The 19,871-nt window shown below is 57.1% G+C and overlaps 2 protein-coding genes and 1 long non-coding RNA gene across 5 annotated transcripts; 1 reads left to right on the top strand and 2 right to left on the bottom strand.

Annotated features, from left to right (window-relative positions):
* Positions 1–3,505: 3,505 nt before the first annotated feature.
* Positions 3,506–11,725, bottom strand: HMX2 (H6 family homeobox 2). 3 transcript variants are annotated; one of them, XM_082722572.1, is made up of 3 exons: positions 11,584–11,725; positions 5,485–5,753; positions 3,506–4,604 (listed from the first exon to the last, which is right to left on the bottom strand). In XM_082722572.1, exons 2-3 carry the CDS (start codon positions 5,750–5,752, stop codon positions 4,054–4,056), a joined length of 819 nt encoding a protein of 272 aa, XP_082578698.1. In that variant the 5' UTR covers position 5,753; positions 11,584–11,725; the 3' UTR covers positions 3,506–4,053. The 3 variants fall into 3 exon arrangements, with proteins under 3 accessions (XP_082578698.1, XP_082578700.1, XP_082578699.1); XM_082722574.1 differs by lacking the exon at positions 11,584–11,725 and adding an exon at positions 8,900–9,243; XM_082722573.1 differs by lacking the exon at positions 11,584–11,725 and adding an exon at positions 7,037–7,208.
* Positions 11,726–11,856: 131 nt separating this feature from the next.
* Positions 11,857–14,677, top strand: LOC309860509. The gene is made up of 2 exons (XR_014309409.1): positions 11,857–12,010; positions 14,190–14,677. It is a non-coding gene; the product is annotated as an uncharacterized lncRNA (long non-coding RNA).
* Positions 14,637–17,789, bottom strand: HMX3 (H6 family homeobox 3). The gene is made up of 2 exons (XM_082722727.1): positions 17,331–17,789; positions 14,637–16,705 (listed from the first exon to the last, which is right to left on the bottom strand). The coding sequence occupies exons 1-2, from the start codon at positions 17,734–17,736 to the stop codon at positions 16,032–16,034; spliced, it is 1,080 nt and encodes a 359-aa protein (XP_082578853.1). The 5' UTR covers positions 17,737–17,789; the 3' UTR covers positions 14,637–16,031.
* Between the last annotated feature and the right edge of the window lie 2,082 nt (positions 17,790–19,871).

Raw genomic sequence — 19,871 nt, 5'->3', positions numbered from 1 at the left:
ACGTGGACTTCCTTTAGCACACGCCTAAGGCTCCGGTCCTCGTGAGGGCCGAGTGGAAACTACAATTCCCAAAGTGCCCCGCGCCCAGGATGAGCTCACGCTCTCTCCCGCCCTTTTGCGGCACGCTGGGAAATGTAGTTTCCCTGGAGGCGACGCCCGGCTGCTTATCTGAATAGTAGGCGGGAAAGATGTTCTTTCCCGTTAGACCCGTGGCTCACTTCCCACCTCAGTCTCTCAGACTCAAGAACCCCGTTTTGGTCAATGCCTCATTTCTCCCTTTCACTGGACATGCACACGCCCATTAAGTTAACCAAAAATTGGAGTGGAAATACTTGCTCTAATCAATTGCATTACTTTGCTCTGATTTATTCTCATTTTCCTGGTGTTTCCACCCCTGAACCAAGATCTCACATCTTCCATTGTCTTAAGATCTATTGATATCATAAAAAGCCATCCTTATTTATACTATGCTTTCTCCCTCCGTTCCGTCTTTCTTCAGACATTTATGGAGCACCTACTGAATACCAGGCCTGGTGGGAGCCTCTGGGAAGATGCATTAATCGGACAGCCCTTGCTCTCAAGGGAGCTCCCTGTCTAGAAGCGTGGAGAGACTGGAAAACAATTACTCTGCAGTGTGTTCAAGCTCAAAACTTCTGTATGTTTAAGCAGGGTCCTAAAATGACAGCTAGAATCTTCTCCCCATTTACTTCCCAACCCTCCAAAACTCCCTAGAACTGCAGGCTGTTTTTTCCCATTATCTGTTTCTGGACTCCTCCAGAAATAGGAGAATCAAGAAGTTGCTTCTGGAACTTACTTGATCTCCATGAAAGAAAAGTAATTCTTAATTAATAACTAGAATGCTGTGGCTCTTGAATATAAAAAAAACTCATTGACAATTTTCAGTTTAATCCACACTGTAACCTCTTTTTCACTGCCTCTTGCGGGGGAGGGGAGTCCGAATCTTATTATGTGATTTTGTATGAAGTGGGAAGAAATTGTTGGAATTAAAGGGTTTAACTTTAAAGGTATGTTAATAAAGGGAAGTGTTGTTGGTCTTTACCCCCTCAGGTGCACTTCTCTTTAGGATTCTTGACACAATGAGCATGCACACAGTAATCACCCTTCTGCCCACTGTGTTGATATCACCGCTAAAAGAACAGATCCTTGCCCTCCCTCAATGCCAATCCTCATACTCGGTTCTCTACACTTTCTCTTTCAACAAGTTAATGATGAAGTTAAGAATTTTAAAATGCAGTGCCTTGCCATTCTAACTTTGGCTAAATAATTTTATCCAAATAATTCTATTTGGTTCCCTCTCCCAGTTGTTTATTTAATTCTATTAGAGTTTCAAGATTCTGAACATGAATTATCTGCTAATAAAATCTAACAGTATTTCATTATACAGTGTGTGTATGATTCAGGACCCTCTGGGCAAACAGTTGCAGCCGGACTCTATTCGAGTTTTAAGAAACGTCAATCTTTAAAATCCAGTTTACAGCCTAAAAAGGAGGCTGATGATTTTGCTGATCATTCAAATGAATTGATAGCCTTGAGATAGGAGATCTGGCCACAATGGAATCTTGAACATTTTAAATCCAAATGCAAAGTCGTGTGTGTGTGTACACTCAGTTACCTGTAGGAGCAGGGAATTCCTAGAAACTAATTACACTGTTGGATCACCTTGGGCTGCTAATTTCTGAATTAGTAAAAGGGTTGAAATATCCACTATATGATAAACCAGAAAAGGGTCATCCCTGAAATCTTAAGGGCGAAATCACTCTGCCATTAAGAGCCTTGAGTGGCTGGAGAAAACCACTTCCTATAAGAGAAGTAAGCGTAAGGAGGATATAGTGACCCAATACTGTTAAAACCATCATCTCTTGACAAAAACATAATCTATTGAAATGCAGACAATAATGAGATGGATGGAATATTCTTATACAAGTGGTTCCTTGAGAAAACTGGTTGTTCCTGAATGGAATATTCAAATAACAACTTTAAAGGGCAAGAATAATTTAAAGTGGGTCATCTGGAAAGAAAAAATTCTTTGGAATAAAATACATGTACCAAATAAGTCAGAAGAAAACAGATCCAGTATCACTTTTGTTTTCTCTCTTTGTCTATACAATACTTAGCCTAGTTCTCAGCAACTTCTAGGGCTCAGTATACATTTACTGAATTGAACTTGCTGTAAGGAAATAAGTGGACTAGAACTAACTTAGCATCTGCAGATGTGTTCTTGGATAACATCCCTCTAACGTCATCCTGAAAGAGATTGTAATTTTCATGAAATCTTATGTGAGAAAACAACGATCTCAAAATGGACAGGAGGCCAAGCAGTTCAGACAGAACACTGCGGGTCACACAGACGGTTTACAGATAGCCTCTACATTTCCATAAAATGCTGATAATTTCGATGCCTCTCGGCTCAGAGACAAGTCCATCACGCAAATGTTTTCCTTCTAGAGCGTAAGGTCCGACCTCCTCACTGCGCACTCCCAGCACCCTTGCACCGGCTAAGGGGACCTTGGGACCGGACGCGGCATGACCAGGGGGGTTCTCCCCACGTGACACGGGACCGTCGTCTTCCTCTAAGTTCCAGCCACCTTTTCCGACGTTTTACTCGGAACATGCGGCCGCGATCAAACATTGCAAAACTCTGTGATTTGCATGACACTCGTGCTGCTGTTCTCTGGGTGCCGCGCCCTCCTAGGGGCAGGTGTTAGGGCGCGGAAGCCTGTGGGCACGCAGGCCCCCTGCCGAGGTTCCTTTCAGCGCGACTGGCCACGTGCTTGCCCTTGACCCCGCCATTCAGCCACGCACAATGCAAAATACACAACAACAACAATAATGTGCACGGAAGCGCATTTGCAGTCCCCGCTTTCTTCGCGGCCCACGCCTGCTTTGCCTTGTCTCCAGCCTCAAGATCCCTCCTCAGCCGAAGAGCCGCCTCTCTGCGTCCAGTTCCCGCGCGGCACCGCACGCACAACTGTGCCACCCGCTCGGGAAGTGCGCGGCTGCAAGCCTGTCGCGCCGGATTGAGGGACGAGCAAAGCGGGCTCTGCACTTGGTACAGGCACGGCCTTTCCACCTGACCTTCGCCCTTGGAAGGAGGCGCGCAGCCCAGGCTGGGCCAGGTCGCCCGGCGCGCTGTTGCGGCTAAGCCCACGGCGCTCCCAATGCGGGGAAGATGCTCGTTCCGGGAAGGCAGCGCTTCAGCAGTGAGGCTCCCCGCCTTTGTCCCTCTCCGCCCGGGCTCCGGAGCTGGATTCCGGCCCAGGTGCGCCTCAGCCTGCTGCAGGTCTATGGGCACCAGGGAGTGGAAGCGGGCGCAGCTCTAGCCCGAGTGCGGCCTCGGCGGTGCGGAGGTCCCCGCCTTTAACCACTGACCGCAGGCCCAACCGCCACGTGGGGCGAGCAGGACCTCTACTGCCGCGCGCCTCCACCGAAAATCGGATAAAGCCGCGCATTAGCTCGCTGGGCAATTAATCTCACCAAAATTAGCAACGATGCTTAAAATGTTTTATTTTTTTTTCCCCTCTTTAAAAATATTTACAGATCTGAGGTCTCCTCCTGCCCATCCTCGGGACGAGGAAAACGAAAAGAGGCGTTGAGATCATTGTCCGAAGCCCCCGCTGGCTTGGCCGGCTGTGTGTGCATGTACGTACATACAGGTGTATGTATGGGGAGAGGAGTGTACCTGGTTCTGTTGATGTTTTTCTGATTTTTTTTCCCCTACCAATCAGTGTAGATCTGGCCGGAACTCCCTTTCCCACCGCCACCCGAGAACATCCCCTCCAAAATGGTTTTCAAAGCGTATTGGTTTGTTTTGGCTAGAAAGCAGGCGATCTGGCTTGAGAAATGCCGATAAATAACCCGAAACAATCAAAACAAAAAGTAGGGCAGAGGCCATAAATAAGAGATAATGAATACACATGGTGTATTTCTTAATATTCCCGGCAACGCACCGGCCCGCGCCGGAGCCCCGGGGAGGGAGGGGGAGGGGGCGCCGCTGGAGGCGGCCGGGAGAGCGCGGCGCGGGCCGGCGGCCGCTCAGTAGTCGAGCTTGTTGTAGAGGTTGTAGAGAGGTAAGGCCGAGAGGTTGCTGCCGGGGTAGTAGAGCGGCGCGGGGAAGGCGAGCGAGCGCGGCACCGGCACGCGCAGCAGCGAGCTGTCCCGGAACACCAGCGGCATTCCCACCAGAGTCTGCGCCGACGCGTGCGCCATGTTGGCCGCCTCCAGCTCGGCCGAGAGCTGCCGCTTCCACTTGTTGCGGCGGTTCTGGAACCAAGTCTTGACCTGGGTCTCGGTGAGCTGCAGGCTGGAGGCGAGGCAGGCGCGCTCCGAGCTGCTCAGGTAGCGCTTCATGTCGAAGGTGGACTCGAGCTGGTACACCTGGCTGCGCGAGAAGACCGTGCGCGTCTTCTTCTTGGCGCCCGCCTGCCGCTCGGCGCCGCCGTCCCGCGGCCGCTCGGGCCCCGGCGACGGCGAGCCCGCGGGCAGCAGCCGCTCTTTTTCTTCCTTAAAGTCCGGGTGTGACGGGGAGAGGAAAGGTGAGCGCTCCGAGCTCGCCGGCCCCGCGCCTCCGCTGCCCTTGGGGGTACCTGGGGAGGGAGAACAGACAGGGAGGCATGGAGTCGGGGAGCCTCCGAGACCCCCAAGTCCTGGCCGAGGCCAGGGGGATGGCAGGAGGCTGCAGCCTTGGTCCCAACGCCTTCCTCTTCTCCCTCTCGCTGGAACCCGAAGCCCCGCACCCTAGCTTTGAAAAGGCAGCGGGACCCAGCTATTTCGAGAGTATGGGCTCTCTGTGCGCCCCCCCCCCCCCAGCTTCGGAGAAAGGACATGTGGCAACGGGGAGCAAGTCTGGACGGGGGGGAGGGGGCACTAGCATCATTTTAAAAGGTGATTTTGCCTTGTAATAACTGAGCTGGAAGAGTTCCCCGAGCTTTATCGGGAGGCATCATTTCACAGGCCGTTTGTTCGGAAATCACGCTAAGGACTAACGCGGGGCTCCCCTTCGTCAGTGTTGTGAAGAGGAACCATCTCTGAAAGGCACCATTGTCAATCATCTTGGAGTGGTAATCAGGCCGAGGGGGGGCGGGGAGAGGAAGCGAGGAGAAAAAAGAAGCTGGAAGAGATTGCGGTAGAGACAGACGGACCGCTGGGACCCGACTTCTAGACCTCTTGTTCGGAAAGTATCCGACCGATGTACAAAGGGGATATTGAGGGCAGAGCCGTGTGTGCGGCCCGCCCCGTACCGGCCCGCTGTGGTATACGCTCCTTCCAACCCAGCCTCATCCAAGACCGTTCCCGTCACCTCCCGAGCTCCCTCCGGGAGGAGGAGACAGCATCGCGCGCGTGTCCTCTCCCCTCCTCCCTGGACCCCGGGCGGCCGGGGTTCTGGCCAGAGGGGCCCTGCACCCCGGCACAGCTTCCCTCCCGTAGAGCTTGCTCGCGGCCGGCCCGGCGGCGTGCGATCCTTACCCAGGCAAGGAAAGGGGATGGGGGGGTGATGCTTGGGGCCCGGCTCCTTGGGGCCGTGCGGGTCTGGGCAGAAGCAGGCAGGTGCCTTCCAGCCGTCGTCCGGCTCCTCCTCCTCCGAGGACACGGACAGGCTGCGCTTCCTGGCCGGCCAGCCCGCGGGCTCTCGTGGCACCTCCGAGGGGCCCCCGCCCAGGATGGACTGAATGGTGAAGCTGGAGACGCCGCCGGCCGCCGGACACCCCTTGCCTGCATCTTCCTTGCTGCCCATCCTGGGTTCATAAGAAATCGGAGGAAACCAAGAACTCCCTTTAGAGACGATCTGGGTGGAAGGTGGTGCAGGCAGGCAGGCGGGGGGAGGGGCGGGGAGGGGAGCCAGGGGGAGGGGGCGGCGAAGCTGGTGAGGCGTCCCCTTTGCGCTGGGGACACGCGGGCACCGGATGGCTGCGCGGGATCCCTGCCTGCCCGGCTCTGGGTGCGCCCGCCCAGCCCCGCCGCGAATGTCCCTTCCTTGCCCGCCAGCTCGGCGGGTCTCCGCCGGCGCGGAGGTGGCGCGGCCTCATTTGCATAGAGGTTACCGGGACGCGGCCAATCGCAGCGCCGCCGAGCGGCCCCGGAAATTTTCAAAAAGCCCAGGCCGGGCAAGCAGCCACTGTGCGCCCCGGAGCGCGCCGAGAAGCCGGCCGGCATCAGCTGTGTCCAACCAGGGACAGCCGGGCCGAAAGCAGCCTGTAGATTCCAGCCCAGGTTCCTAGCCTCTGTGGTGACTCCCACCGCTCCGACTCCGGCCCCCTTGAGGGGCAGGGGCCAGCGCGGGGCTCCGAGCTGGAGTGGTCCAGTGCCTCCGTCGGAGGAACTCGAGGTCCCGGGAACCGGCGGCCGGCATGCCGAGCTGGCGCCGGGTAGACCGCTGCATTCGGCAAGGGAGGGAAGGGGTTTAAGAGCATGCGCTTCGGTCCTGATGCCCTTCCTGGGAGCTTAACTGGGAGGCCCGGGAGTAGACAACAGCTGGCCACCCCACCCTACAGATCTCACCCCATCACAGGCCCCACAGGCCTGCACGATCTTTGGGGTGGGATCTTGTTGCTAGAGATCCTGGTTCAAGTCCCAGCACCACCACTTACAGACTGCGTGAACTAGGACAAGTCCAGTTCCAGTTAGAGCCTCACTACCCTCACAGGGTACCTCACATGAACTTCTCAGTAGCACCTCCTCCTTTCCCCTGTTTTGAGGATAGCCTTAGGTAGGAGTGGAAAAGGCGTGGAAAGCCCAGAAGCACTAGGAGTCCATAGTAGGTACTCTGTAAACTTTTGCTGGCTAGCCCACAGCCCACACTCGGCTTCACAAGTGATTTTCCAGTTTTGGCAAAGACCGCGGTTTCGGAATTGCTGCAGAAATAGAGGCGCTTTGATGTGGGAAGAAGGCGAGAACAGGTTATGGTTTTAGAATTAGGCAAAGTTGATTCAAATCTCATCTGGGTAGCTTTGGGTATGCTACTAAAACTTTCTGAGCATTGGTTTCCTCCCTTCCTAAAATTAGAGGAAGCAATGCCTACCTGGAAGAAGTTAGGTTAGGTCAAAGTGGCCATCTCGGAGGCGCCGATAAGTGTTCAATAAACCGTGGCTCGTTCCCTCCCAGAGGCCTCCTCTAAGCCCTGGCTCTCGCCCCTGTAATTCCCGGATCGGCTGTTACTGGGTCTAGAAGCAGCCTGGTGCGGGCAAAACGGTCCCGGGGCACAGTTGTCTATACAAGCATGGAGGAAACGAAGGTGAGGTAAGGCCCAAAGGCGCTCAGGCAAGACCGCACTCCCCCTGTTCTGTCCCCCTAACCCCGCCCAGGGGCTGCGGCCTTGGGATTGCCGGACCAAGAGCTCTTGGGAGCCCGCGCTCCTAGGATATCCCCCCAAAAGCAACCAAGGTGATAGAAGACTCTGGAATCAGTCCCCACAAATGTCCAGACCCTGCACCATGACGGCGCAGTTCCCTCCTTGCCGGCGCCGCGCGGGGTTATTGAGTAACGCGCTTATAATATCATTAGCCGCGGTGAGTTACCGACTGCAGCCCTACCCGTGGCAGAACCTCTCGCTACTTAACTCCTCGAAGGGCTCGTTAATGGGCTAATTGATTAGGAGTCGGCGGCGCAGCCGAGCAGGGGCAGGCGAGGGGGTGGAGGCTAGGGGCTGTGCGCCACGGCCCGGGAGGCCGGCGAGGGGCAGGTGCCGGCCTCCGTCACCGCATTAACCTCTTCAGGGCTCGGCGGCGGGGTCGAGACACATTACAAATGGTCAGCTTTAATCATGGTGTCAGCTCATTAACCCGGAAGGACCCGGCGCTGAAATACAATTTGTGCGTCCTCTCTGCGCGGCCGCGGCGCAGGCTCGGGGGCCACGTCGCAGCCTGTCGCGCGCGCTCCAGCACGGTTGGGGGTTAGAGGGGAGGTTCCTGGAAAGACACAGCCGACTCCCTCACCCGCCTGCGGCCTCGGCTCCGGCCAATGCTACCCCAAGGGAAATGGGCCAATCCAGAGAGTGGAGGCCGCCACCCTCTGGGGAAGAAAACGGGAGTTGCGGGGGAGAGGAGCATTGGTTGGACCCTTCTAATTAGTAAATACTTGGCCCCAGCAACCTGGAACACGCCGGGAGCGTCCTATCACTCTTCACTTTAATCCTCATAGCAAACCTGTGGTGCAGATCTTCATCCCCGTTGTACAGGCGGGGACACTGAGGTCCAGTGGGGGAAATTGACCAGCCCGAGGAGAGTAGGGAAGATTGAAGCTCAAGGTTACTCCACTGCCAATTCCAGGCCCTTGGGAGGGGCGAGGGGTGGAGCAGGCTTTGGCATGGAGCTTGGGGAACAGCTGCGGAGGAGACTGTGAGGACCTCTGCTATCTGGAGACCGCTGAGGCAGATGTATGGGTGCGGTCAGGGATCCAAGGAGTTGGCCTCTGCCCGAGCGGGGAGCATGTGAGGCGGCGGCCAGGCCTCTGGGGATGGACCTCCGAGAAGCAGGTCCAAAGCCAGGAGCAGCGAGAGTGGGGAGGAGAGTGTAGCGTGGTGGGGTGTGCCGAGGTTTGAGGACTGATTTGGGGACTCAAAACTAGGAAACCACGCAGTCCCGCGACCCCACAACCTCGCCCCATCCCTCACCCCAGGCTAGTTGGGAAGTCAAAAGGAGCCATCTGGCTTCCCTCGCACTCCGTTTGTTCGCTACCTCCCCTCGCATTGACCGTCTGGTCTGCGCAGAGGCGCGCTGTGAGTCCTGCGGAGCCTACGCCACCTTCCCACCCCGCACATCTTCAGACGCGCACACATTAAGCCACCCGCACGCACTTGCATAAACGCTTCCGCCTTCGCACGCATTGAGTCAGCAGACGTTCGCTGAGCTCCGACTAGTGCGCGCACACACGCACACTCACTCACACTCTGCCCTGAGCCAGGGAAGTGATGATGGGCGCCTGACGGAGGCAGGGAGGCCGTGGCAGAAACCAGGCAGACTCCTGGCTCTGCAACCTGAAGGACTCTCCTCTGGGGTCTCCCTTGCAATTCTCAGCTGGTCACCGGCGGAGGCTGCGGCCCCTAGGGCACGGGTAGCAGTCACGCAGCAGGGGCCGGAAGGCCAAGACTCGATCTTCCCGCCAACCCTTTGAGGCATCCGGGGGTCCCCGAGACTTCACCCAGGGTGCAAGAACCCAGACGTCCTCTCCTGGGTCCAGCACAGCTATAAAACACACTCCCAGGAACCGTCAGCTCTAGGAACCACCCCCCCCACAGACACCCCGTCTCTCTGTCCTCAAGTGCGGCAATCTTTCAACTCTGTACCACCTCTGGCCCCACCCTCCTACTCAAAGGGTAGCTCCGCCCCTCCCTACAGCGTTTGGATCAACCGCCCAAACTCTGGGGTATGGCCCCTCCTCATTTTGCGGATCGCCCCCTCCCTAGGAATTAGACACAACCGTGTTCTAAGGAATGATAAACTCCGAGGCTGAAAGGACGCTTAAAGTTTAGATCTCGAGATTATGCCGCTGCTCAATATTAAAGCGGCCCAGAGCAAACTTGCCGAGGAGCCTAATAAAAATTGATCCTCTCTGCTCTGCAGCGGTTGGGAAATAGGCTGGCTGAGCCGGGTAATGGAAGGAGGCTCCCTCTGAAATGACAGATGAAGTCATAAACAAGTTTGATCTTGGAATCAAGCTTCGATAAATATTAAACACAGTCTGCCCCCCCACCTTTACGGGAGTGGATTATGATATATGGTGCGTCCAAACTTTAAAATAAGGAAATACCAGAGAAAATGATCTCAATAAATTTTCTAAGTATAAACGTTGATTATGTTTCGATTTTCATTCAAGGACCTCTGCTGTTCGTTCTTTGGTGCAAATGACATCTCGCAATAGGCTTTTGGGGAAAAGGGCTCCCTATTTGAAAAAGAGAGCCCCAGAGGTGTACAATTTATGTAATCTGCGGCTGGAAAATGAATTGTGTAATTTATTGGAAAACAGAAAGTCATGAAGATTGGATCAGCATAGCCGAGTCCCGACACCGCCCCCCCCCCCACATCCATCAAGTTCCAATTAACAGCCTAACCAGAGAGCTTTAATGGGTTTCCAATCTAGTGGCCTGATAGACTCATCAATTCCTCTGGGAGAAATTAAGAAAATCGACCGCCCCTTGGCGACGCAGTGTCATTCCTTTCTGCAACTATATGTCAAATTAAAAACACAATTAAAATTTAAACTGTTTCAATCAAAGGGTGCCCTGCAACCTATGTTTCACTTAATAGAACTTTGATGAAAATCTGATGCGTGCACTCCATCACCAAGGGGGCGAGGGCGGCGAAGGAGCTCAGGAAAGAAGGGGATTCTTTCTATTTCTTTAAGACATTAGCGCTCCGGTGAGGCACACCAGGTGACTCCACCTGGCTTCTCTGGACGAAGCGATGGGTGCCAACGCGCTCTCCTCAGAGCTTGTTCGCTCGCTCTAGACTTCTACCCCCCAGCTCTTTTTCCTCTCCTTCCACCGCAACCAGAAGCAATCCCTTTGGGACCCCGGCGACCCAGATATGGGGCAGTTTCACCCCGCAGACTCGTAGCCTGGAGCAGCAGCCGATAAGGGGCTCTGGGCGGGTACAGCCAGTGCGCACTGCCCGGGAACTCTCCAAGGAGACACGCAGCTTCCTGCCACCCCCTGCCCCAGGTCTCTGAAACTGCCTGAGGCTTGAATGAAGGTCTAGGGGACCCTAGAGGCAGAAGGGTGGGAAGTAATCCCAGACGATTAAACGGACCCCAGAGATGGCTACGTCTGCGTCACAGTCTGAGACCTGCTCTCCACCCGAGAAGTCTTTAGGGTACCCCACAGGAGGGGGCCACGCGCGGAGTCAAGTGCCCCCAAATCTCAACTCAAGATCCTGTCGGAGCAGTCAGGGCTCCAAAGTACAGCCGGCCTAGTTACCTTGGCCGCCTTTTCCTGTCTCTTGACACCTCCCCCCCCCAAACCCCTCCCATTGTTTATAGGTCAAAGGGTCAACATGCGCGCAGCGCGCCTCGATTGGGCGCGGGCGGGCGCACGCGCACACAAGGGCGTGCACACTTCTAGAACCTACAGCGGGACGCTGGGACCGTGGGCACCCAGAAGCCCGAGAGAGCCGGCAGACAGGGCGAGGTGGTGGGCAGAGAGTGGGCGGGAAGCCTGGAGGAGGAGTCTGGCGGATTTTCTCCGCGGGGCCACGTGTCCACGCCCAGACAGGACGAGTCCCCTCAGCTTGGTCGCTAAAAGGGAAAGGCTCCTGGAGAGGCCACTGGGTCGCGGGGCGCGGACAACCGCGAGAGGTGGGGCAAAATGGAATCTTGGAGGCAGCAGTCAAGTCTGCACCCCACAGGGCCCCTCGAGGGAAGCTGAAGTGTCCCGCGCGCACACTGGGAGCATGGCCCCAGCCCGGGAAGCCCCACAACGCGGGGCCTAGCCAAAGCTCCCGAAGGCCAAAGGCTGCTCGGCCCTCTGGGCCCCATTTCTCAGATCCCCGTTCCTCGGACCCCCACCCCCATCGCCCAGGCCATAGCTGGCCCGGCGCATGCCCGCCTGCGGAAGAGAAAGCAAATTTCACCGACCTGGCCTTCTCTTTCTCCCAGCTCTACCCTCCAGCGCGCGCTCTGAGAGCGGGAAGACGGGAGCGCCCTGGTGTTCTCCCCGCGAGGCCTCTGGCCCTGGCGTGCCCGGAGCCTGCCAAGAGGACGTCCGGGTTCAGAATGAGCGCCCAGCGACCGGGAGGGGGGGCAGTTTATATCTGTCTTGCCGCTGTTTGATGTACACAAACCCGCTCTATTTACTATCAAATAAAAGAAATACATCTGTGTTGCCAACACTAACAGCTCAGGCGCTGACTGCGCGCTCTCCCAGGGCCCGCAGGCGATCCAGGGCGCTCAGACTGGCAAGAGACCCACATTGTGGGGACCTCGGCTCCGAGGCAGGTCCCGGCCCACAGGAGTATGGGAGTCTGCGGCCGGAGTGCTGGCAGGCTCCGTTGCTTTGTCGCAGGTGAGAGAGAAGGAAGGAATGGGCCTTCCTGCTGGACTGCTTTCAGGCCCAGTGCTTTCCATGGGATTCTGCCCAGCTTGCCTTAGTCTGGGGCCATCAGAGCAAACCAGCTACCCAGGGTTATCTCAAACAAAGTGTGCCTGATTTTGCGTGTTAGCGGTAGCTGTAATGCTAAAATATGCAGGTGGGTGTACAGCGGGCCACTGGATAAGGGTCTGTAAAGGTCTACCTAAAGAGTGTGTGTGGGGGGGGTGTGAGTGTTTATGTCACACGTGAGTGCGTCCTATGTGGGGTTTGCTGGTGTGTCTATTTGGATGATACAGGAAGGATTTCGCCAGAACAACGTGTCATTTGCACTGACTTGAAGATTAATAGGGGGTACAGATAGGGAAGGCTCTGAAGTTAGGGTAGGTGGAAAGAAAGCTAAGTTCTACGATGGGAGGGCAAGGAGGGTGAATGTATAAAATCTGGGGTGTTGGCCCACTGTCCTAGCATAGGGGACAAGGGCTGACGTCCCACAGTGGAACCTCCGTGCATAGAGGTACCCTCATACCTTCAGATAGCCCCCTCCTGCTGAACGGTTCCAGCAGCCTCTGGCAATTCCTGGGGAAGTGGGAGTGGGGAAGAGCGTTCTTTGTAGGGGAAGCTGACCCCAAGCAGCTCTCCAGATGTGACAGACCCACATGCACCGAGAGGTTTCTTGGGCTCTCCTGACACCGAGGCCTCAAAAAGCCCTGCGGTAAAGCCTAGGATGTTTCCTTGTGAGCAGTGATGCTTGGTGCCCCCACACTGAGGCTCAGTTCTTTCTCTCGCATCGTGAGAAATACGACCACCCTGACCAGACAGGAGGGAAGCAGAAGTTTCCCACCTGGGTCAGCTTCTAGGCTCACACAGCCACCAGTCCCTGGAGGTCTGATGCTGCCCTCCTCCCCTAGGGCAGGCACGGTGGCTCCACAGAGAAACCTACCGGTACAGGGCAGCGGGGCTGCCCAATAGGAGGGAAAGGGAGGCCTCCGGGAGCAGGACAAAGGATAAACTGTGTGCACGGGGAACCAGTTATTTCTTGACTTTGTAAAGACTTGGTCAGTCAAGAACCGTTTTCTAGAATCCAAACACAAATAAAGAAGTATTTTCTTGGCGTTTGATAGCATCATGTTCTGGCTGTAAACTCTAAGGACATGTTTGCTATTGCAACATTATTTTTAATGAGCTGTTATTGGCCTGTCCCACGGTTAGTATTGCCAACAGTAAAAGCCATCACTGTGTTTGCAGGTAACACAAGGAACAACATATTTTGATCCCGAATTTTTGTTTATTTTTCATTTACGACACATGCTCTCGTTTTTATTCTAAACCACAGGGAAATAAAGGGAGATCTATTTTCACTGAGGTTCAGGCTAAAATTGTGCCATAAATACGCATGCCAGTTTATTTGGGGGCGGTTGCCCGTCAAAAGAAAAGGATACTCAACATTTCAGCCATAGTAGATTCCGCTGTGTCCATTGGGTTTGAGGAACCCAGCAAAGCACTGCAAGAGGGAATGGGAGCGCGTGCAGGCGCTCCCCAGCGGACGCGCCGGCAGTGTGCTCTTCGGAATCTTCACCGTCTACAGGTTCTTCATCTCCCCCTTCTGGCTCCCCAGCTTCAAACTTGCCCTGCCAGGAGCTGGGCGTACAGACTCCATGCTCTAAGGCCGGCAGCCCTGCGGTGGGCAAGGAGCGTCCAAGCACCTGCTTCTGTCAGCGGACTCGCGCTTGCAAGCAGTTCCCGGCGCACTGCGCCTCCGCAGGCTGCCCACCGAGCGGGTGGGAACCTCGAGCTCTGCGCTTCCGGGGATGGGCCAGACAGGGACAGCAGACCAGAGAGGCTGCTGCCCTGGAGGTGGTGGGCGCCGGTGGACAGAAAAAGGCCTGGCTGGGAGGAGACCATTTCCGCTCAGTGGCGGTTGCCACAGTCGGATGGTCTGTGTTCCCTGGCACGCCGGGACCGCCCCCCCTACCCGAGCCGCCCGGAGAGCCACAGTTCTTCAAGCCCTGGGGATGCCTCCCAGTCCGGGAGGTGGTCGGTCTCCCTGGGTCTGCCTTCTCTGGATCCCGCTTCTCCCAGCAGGATTTAGAGACCCGCGTCTGGCCACAGCTAAATTCTAAGTTCCCACCCTTCTTCCCCAAGCCCCTTCTAGATGCAACGGAGCCCAGCACCATCCAGGCCCGCGAACCAGTGCCCGGGAATGTCCTGCCCCGAAGCTCAAGGCTCTTGACGGAACCGTGGCCTGGGCGCGGAATGCGAGGCTGCGGCGCTGCGATCGGAAATTTACCAGCCAGTTCTCGGCTCGCGGCTGCCGCTTCGCTCAATTTCTCAAACTTAAGCTTAGGTTCTCGCCCCTTCCGCCCCGCATTCTCCCCTGAGCGCAGGGCTTTGCAAGCCGCAAAAGACACGGGAGAGAGCAGCCCTGGTAGCGAACAAAGCCGCCTCTGTCTCTGCCGCCTCCTGGACTGCGGGGATGTGCGTCCAGGCTGGACTCCGCGAGCGCAGAGGCAGCCGGGGGAGCGAGGCAGAAAAGAGTTTCAGAGACACCTGCTCTGCGGAAAATCGTCCGAAGTTACACACTCTGGCAACACGAAACGCATCACTTTTCTTTTCTTTTTAATTAATTCAGTTTCACGACAACATTAAGTGTAACAATATTTTGTGGGCCTTTTTCATTTTTTCTTAAAAAGGGACTGAACCCGGGCAGTGACAGGGAGATGGGGGGTGGGGAGAAGGACAAGCTATCGCAGAACAACAGGTGTAGCCAACAGAAAGAAAACAGATTGGGTGGCAGAGCCAGGAGCCCTGGGGAGTTGAGGGTGAACTTTACAAGAAATCTGTACATATATCAAATAAGTTAAAATTCTCCTAAATTGATTGTCCTTCACTTAAAGCGCTCCAGTATTTTGAGCATTGCTACCTTTGAGCATTGCTACCTATCCTTGCTTCTTTCCTCCCTCCTTTCCCCTTCTTAATTTTCTCCTCCCAAACGAATGACCAGGAATACACAGTGAAAACGTCTGCTCCTCTCCGAGGAGAAAGAGATCAGGCTCCCAGGAAATTTTGTACAATATTGCACAGGTCAAAAGTCCAACACTTACTGCAGAACAAAAAAGGGGGGAGAGGATAAAAGACAGGTCCTTTTTTAAAAAGAAAAATATTGAAATCACTCTCTCAAAACAGGGAACAAAGCAATAATAGTAATAATAATAATTTACCAACAAATGAAATCCCCAAAATAAATGCTACTAATAAATAAGACCACTCACACCGGGCCAGGTGTGGAGTTGTTTCAATAATCAGAAGTCTAATTTGGGGCTGTCTTGTCTTTTCCCTTTAAACACTTAGAGAATTCTACAGTCACAAAGCAGGATGAATGAAGAGGTCAACGGTGACACACCTCTGCGGGAAAAGCGGCCTTTGCCGGGGTTCCTACCAGGGGCTTCTCAGATTCTGAAAATTGGGCAGGATAACTGGGGTTGGAGAGGGAGAACCACACCCAGAAATCCAGGAATAAAAGTAGGATAGTGTGAATTATCTCCTTCACTCTCTCTCTCTCTGGACTTCTGAAAATAGTTCTATAGAAAGTGAATAATCTAGAGGGGTTTAGGTTTCTGCGGCTTATTTCTCTTCTATAAAAATAAAACCAAAAAGCCACAGCGCAATGCAAATTTAGGGGGAAGAGTTGCACCTTTTACAAAAGCTTTCGGATGAAGTATATGACCCGGGAATTTTCTTTTTCCTGCTCTTTCTTAATAGTACCAAAACCAAAAGTAAGAGGGGAAGCGCCTCAAATCCGTGAGGGGTGAATTGCACGAAAATGCATTGCAAATACTTACAAAACGCTACCGATTGGGGGAGGGGAGGCCGGGGCAGCGAGCCGAAGCCCCGGTTCCCGAAGGCCGCTGGACGTCTCGGCGCCCTCGGCCCGGCCCAGTCTCCTCCGGGATCTGGGAAGGCGGCCGGGCGCTCCCTCCCCCTCCCCTGTCAGGCTTCAGACCGGCCGTAGCAGCGGCACAGAGGAGACCACCGGGTGCGAGTAGTACACGGGGTGCGGGAAGGTGAGCAGCGGCTGGCTGACAGGCACCGGGGCCCCCGCGGCCGCGGCCGCGGCGCCCTCGGCAGCCGAGTTCTCGTGGTAGAGGATGGGCACCCGCACGATGCGCTGCGCCGCGGCGTGGCTCAGGTTGGCCGCCTCCAGCTCGGCCGCCAGCTGCCGCTTCCACTTGTTGCGGCGGTTCTGGAACCAGATCTTGACCTGCGTCTCGGTGAGGTGCAGCGACGCGGCCAGGCCGGCGCGCTCCGAGCTGCTCAGGTAGCGCTTCATGTCGAAAGTGGACTCGAGCTGGAAGACCTGGCTGCGCGAGAAGACGGTGCGCGTCTTCTTTTTGCGGCACGCGGGCTTCTTCTCCGGGCTCTCGGCGCCCTTCTTCCAGTCCTCCGCGCCCGGCGTCGCCGCCGCCGCCCCCACGCTCGCCCCGGCAGCTCCCGCCGCCGCCTCGCCCTCCTTCTTGCCTTCCTCCGAGTCGCTCTCCTCCAGAATGATCTCGTCCGGGCTCTTGGAGTCCAGCTCCTTGTGGTCGGGGTCGGCTTTGAGCAGCGGCTCGGGGGAGTCGCGATCGGTTCCCGAAGCGGGGGAGGAGTCTCGCAGGAGGGCCTTCTCCGAAGCTGGGGAGAGACAGACAGACGGACGCACACACACACGCACACCGACACAGCCTTCAGCGAGGCCTAGCGCCCGGGGGCCCAAGGCTCGATCCGCGCCGCCGGCCTCTGGGCCCCAGGCCTCGAGGCCTCTCCGTTCCCGTGGGCCTCCTTCCCGGCTGGGCCAGGGCAGGGCCCCCGCACCCTGGGATCCCCTTCCTCCCGGGGGCAGGCGAGAGCCCCGGACGGTGATAGAGCGACCGCTTCCTTTTTTGCCCTCAGATCTCCCGCCAGGGGCCCACGGAGAGGTTCGCTTCTGGCCTGGGCCCACCGGGTCATTGCCTCCATCCAGGCCCCGTCCCCGGTCCCAGCCGGCTGAAGCCTCCCCATTCACACCCCAGGCCACTTTTCCCGGGAAGCGCCGCGCCCCGGGCTCCGATTCCGCCTCCTTTTCTCACCAAGTGGGATTGGATTCCCGGGCCGCTACCGGGCGCGCGGGCAGTAGATGCAAGCCAGGGGTCGGAGGAAGTTGGCCAAACGGCGGGTTGGAGAGCGCGGGGGTCTCAGGGTTGAGGTGGGAGGTGGCGCGGGGCGGGGACGGTACTGGCGCGCGGGGGAGAACAAGGAAAGTTCAAAGAGAGGTCGGTACCTTCAGGTCTCGAGAGGTGGCCGCCGGCGGGGGTCAGGGTGTAGGGGTACCACCAGGCCGGGGAGCGCTCCAGGTAGTGCGCGGGCAGGGCAAACCTCTGCGCCGGGATCTCAAAGCGGGGGAAAGCCAGGTCGCCCACCTGCGAGAGCGCGAAGCCCGCGGCGCCCTCCAGAGCCCCCTTGGCCGCAGCGGCGGCGGCAGCGGCGGCGGCGGCAGCGGCGGAGGCCGGCGCAAAGAGCGTCCGTGGGGGCGGCTGCGGCTTAGGGGGCGGCCGGTGGTGGTCTCCGTTGAGCAGGTTCTTGATGGAGAACGGGGACTCCTTGGGCGCGGGAGGTGGGGGCGGCGGCGGCGGCGGCGGGGGCTGCGCGCTAGCGGTGCCAGGGGCGTCCGGCCCGGGCTCCGGCATGGTCCCCTCTCCTCCGGGTCCCGGGGAGGGAGGGATCGGGACAGGCGGGCGGCCGGGCGAGCAGGCGGGCGGCCGGAAATCAGACCATAAACGGAACTCAACTACGGGGCGCAAAGTCGGGGGCCGCCCCGGGCGCAAATCCAGCGGCGGGAGGGCGGGGTGAGGACCCGGCCGGGGCGGGCTCGCATGTGGGAGGGGTGCTGAGGGGCGGGGAGCGGCCCAGCCGCGGCAAAGAGGGAGCGAGGCGGCTCGGCGGCGGCTGCAGCTCCCGGGGAGGAGGCGGCAGGAGCAGTCCCGGGCTTGGGGCTGCGTCAATCCGGCGCCGGATGCTAATGATGAAATCAAAATGTCATCCAAGTTAAATGCGGGGAGTATACGGCGATTGGGCGCGTACAATGGCAAATGGGATTAGGCAGGCGAAGGCGCAGCCGAGTCCGGGCCCCGCAGCCGCCTCCGCCACCGCCCCCTCCTCGCCTTCGCTCGGATTTTGGCGCTTTGGCTTCGGGCTATAAGAGCCTGCCTGTTATTGGCTTTATATAGTCCAATTAGGCAGCAAATGAGGACAAGCCTATTAGCACAAAAGGATATTGGCTCCCGCTAAAGAGGCACTCGGAGCGCTCCGGCGAGCGCAGGAGGCGAGCGAGGGACGCAGAGCCGGCGGCGCCCAGGGCCGGGAGCGCACTGACAGCCGAGGCGCCCGGAGCCCGCGCCTTCCTCTCCCCCCTGCAGTTTGGGGACCCGCTTCCAGCCGCCAGGCCTGCGGGAGGAGGAAGGGGCGGGCCTGGCCCGCCCGGGTCACCTCGGGGTTATCCGCGCTCGCAGCTGCCGATCCCCCGCCCCCAGGGGCTCGACAGGGTCCCGCCGCCTCCGCGCTGCTGGAGAGCCACGGAGCCCCGGCCCAGGAGGCAGGACGCGACCTCCGGCCCGCGGCGAAGTCAGCACTTTCCTACCCTTTGGGGTCCGGCAGCCTCAGCATGTTCCCCAAAGCCTGCTAAGAGCGCGGCCACGAAGAGGGGGCTTTGGGTTCCCGTCTAACCGATAGGAAGGGAATCGGGGTGTATGTCCTTGCACTGCGTCAGCGGGCTCAGGAATCAGCGTGGCCTTGGCCTTTGGCCCTTGGAAACCGAAGAGTGAGTCCTCTGGACCAGGAGTGGGTGTGCGTCTCGGCGCACCCGCGTGTGCGCGCAAAACGGGCTAACGCCCGCGTGTCACTTGCTCGGGCTGCTACTGCAGCAGCGTCGCGGCACCGACGGCTACGCTCGCAAGGGCGCTCTTCCTCTCGCGCCGGTGGCCCCGAAAACAGCACTTCTCTTAGGAAGTCTCTCCTGCCAGCGTTTGGAGCTGCCTAAAGCTTTAAGAGGGAGCGACGAGAACCGAAGGCACAGCGGCGGGACCTTCCTCGGTGGTGGCGGCGGCAGCGGCACAGCAGCATGTCCCCCAGGGCCGCCAAGTCCCTAGAGAACCCTGCTGGGCCTCTGAGGGACAGCTGGGCCGAAAGTCACTCTACTCCGTCGACATTAAAAAACAACTCCCCAGGTTACACAAGAAGCCCATAAGGCAGGCATTTAAGACTCTAGATTTAAGCATCAGATAAAGTAGGATTGTTTGTGGGGTCCCTTCCCGAGAGACAGCTCCCTGGTCAGAGAAAAGCGGCAAAGTGGCCATCACTCTTCTCCACCCATTGTGAGCTTCCATACACCCAAGATCTTTTCATGGCTCTTTCCCTTCCCCACTGCCTCCCGCTCCCACCCCCGCCCCGCGCGGGTTAGAGCCATCTCGCCGCTAAGTCAAGGCCGCCCGTGCCCTGGCAGGTGTAACCGCTTCGGTTCCCCAGTAGGGAAGTGGGTATGTATTATTTTCTGATCTGATTCGGGTCTTCAGACCGCCCCCCAAATGTCGATGCGCGCATTTAATGCTTCTTTCAGCAAACATTAGTGAACCTTTTTTTTTTTTTTTTTTTTTTTTTTGCTTTGGAAACCTGGAAGCATTGTAAATGGTGCTTCCATAAACAATCATTATTCTCATTATTATTACTCCCTTGAGTTTGTACAGAGCTTTAGTGGAATGCAAACCGCCAAAGCGTCCAAAATCTGAGTTTGAAATCAATCATCGCCCTGAAACTCAAGTAGGGCTGG

This window comes from Mustela nivalis, assembly GCF_964662115.1.
Source record: "Mustela nivalis genome assembly, chromosome: 2".
In the NCBI taxonomy this organism is placed as follows: Eukaryota; Metazoa; Chordata; class Mammalia; order Carnivora; family Mustelidae; genus Mustela; species Mustela nivalis.
Note: the sequence above shows the minus strand (reverse complement) of the source record. Positions and strands in the feature narration are given on the sequence as shown.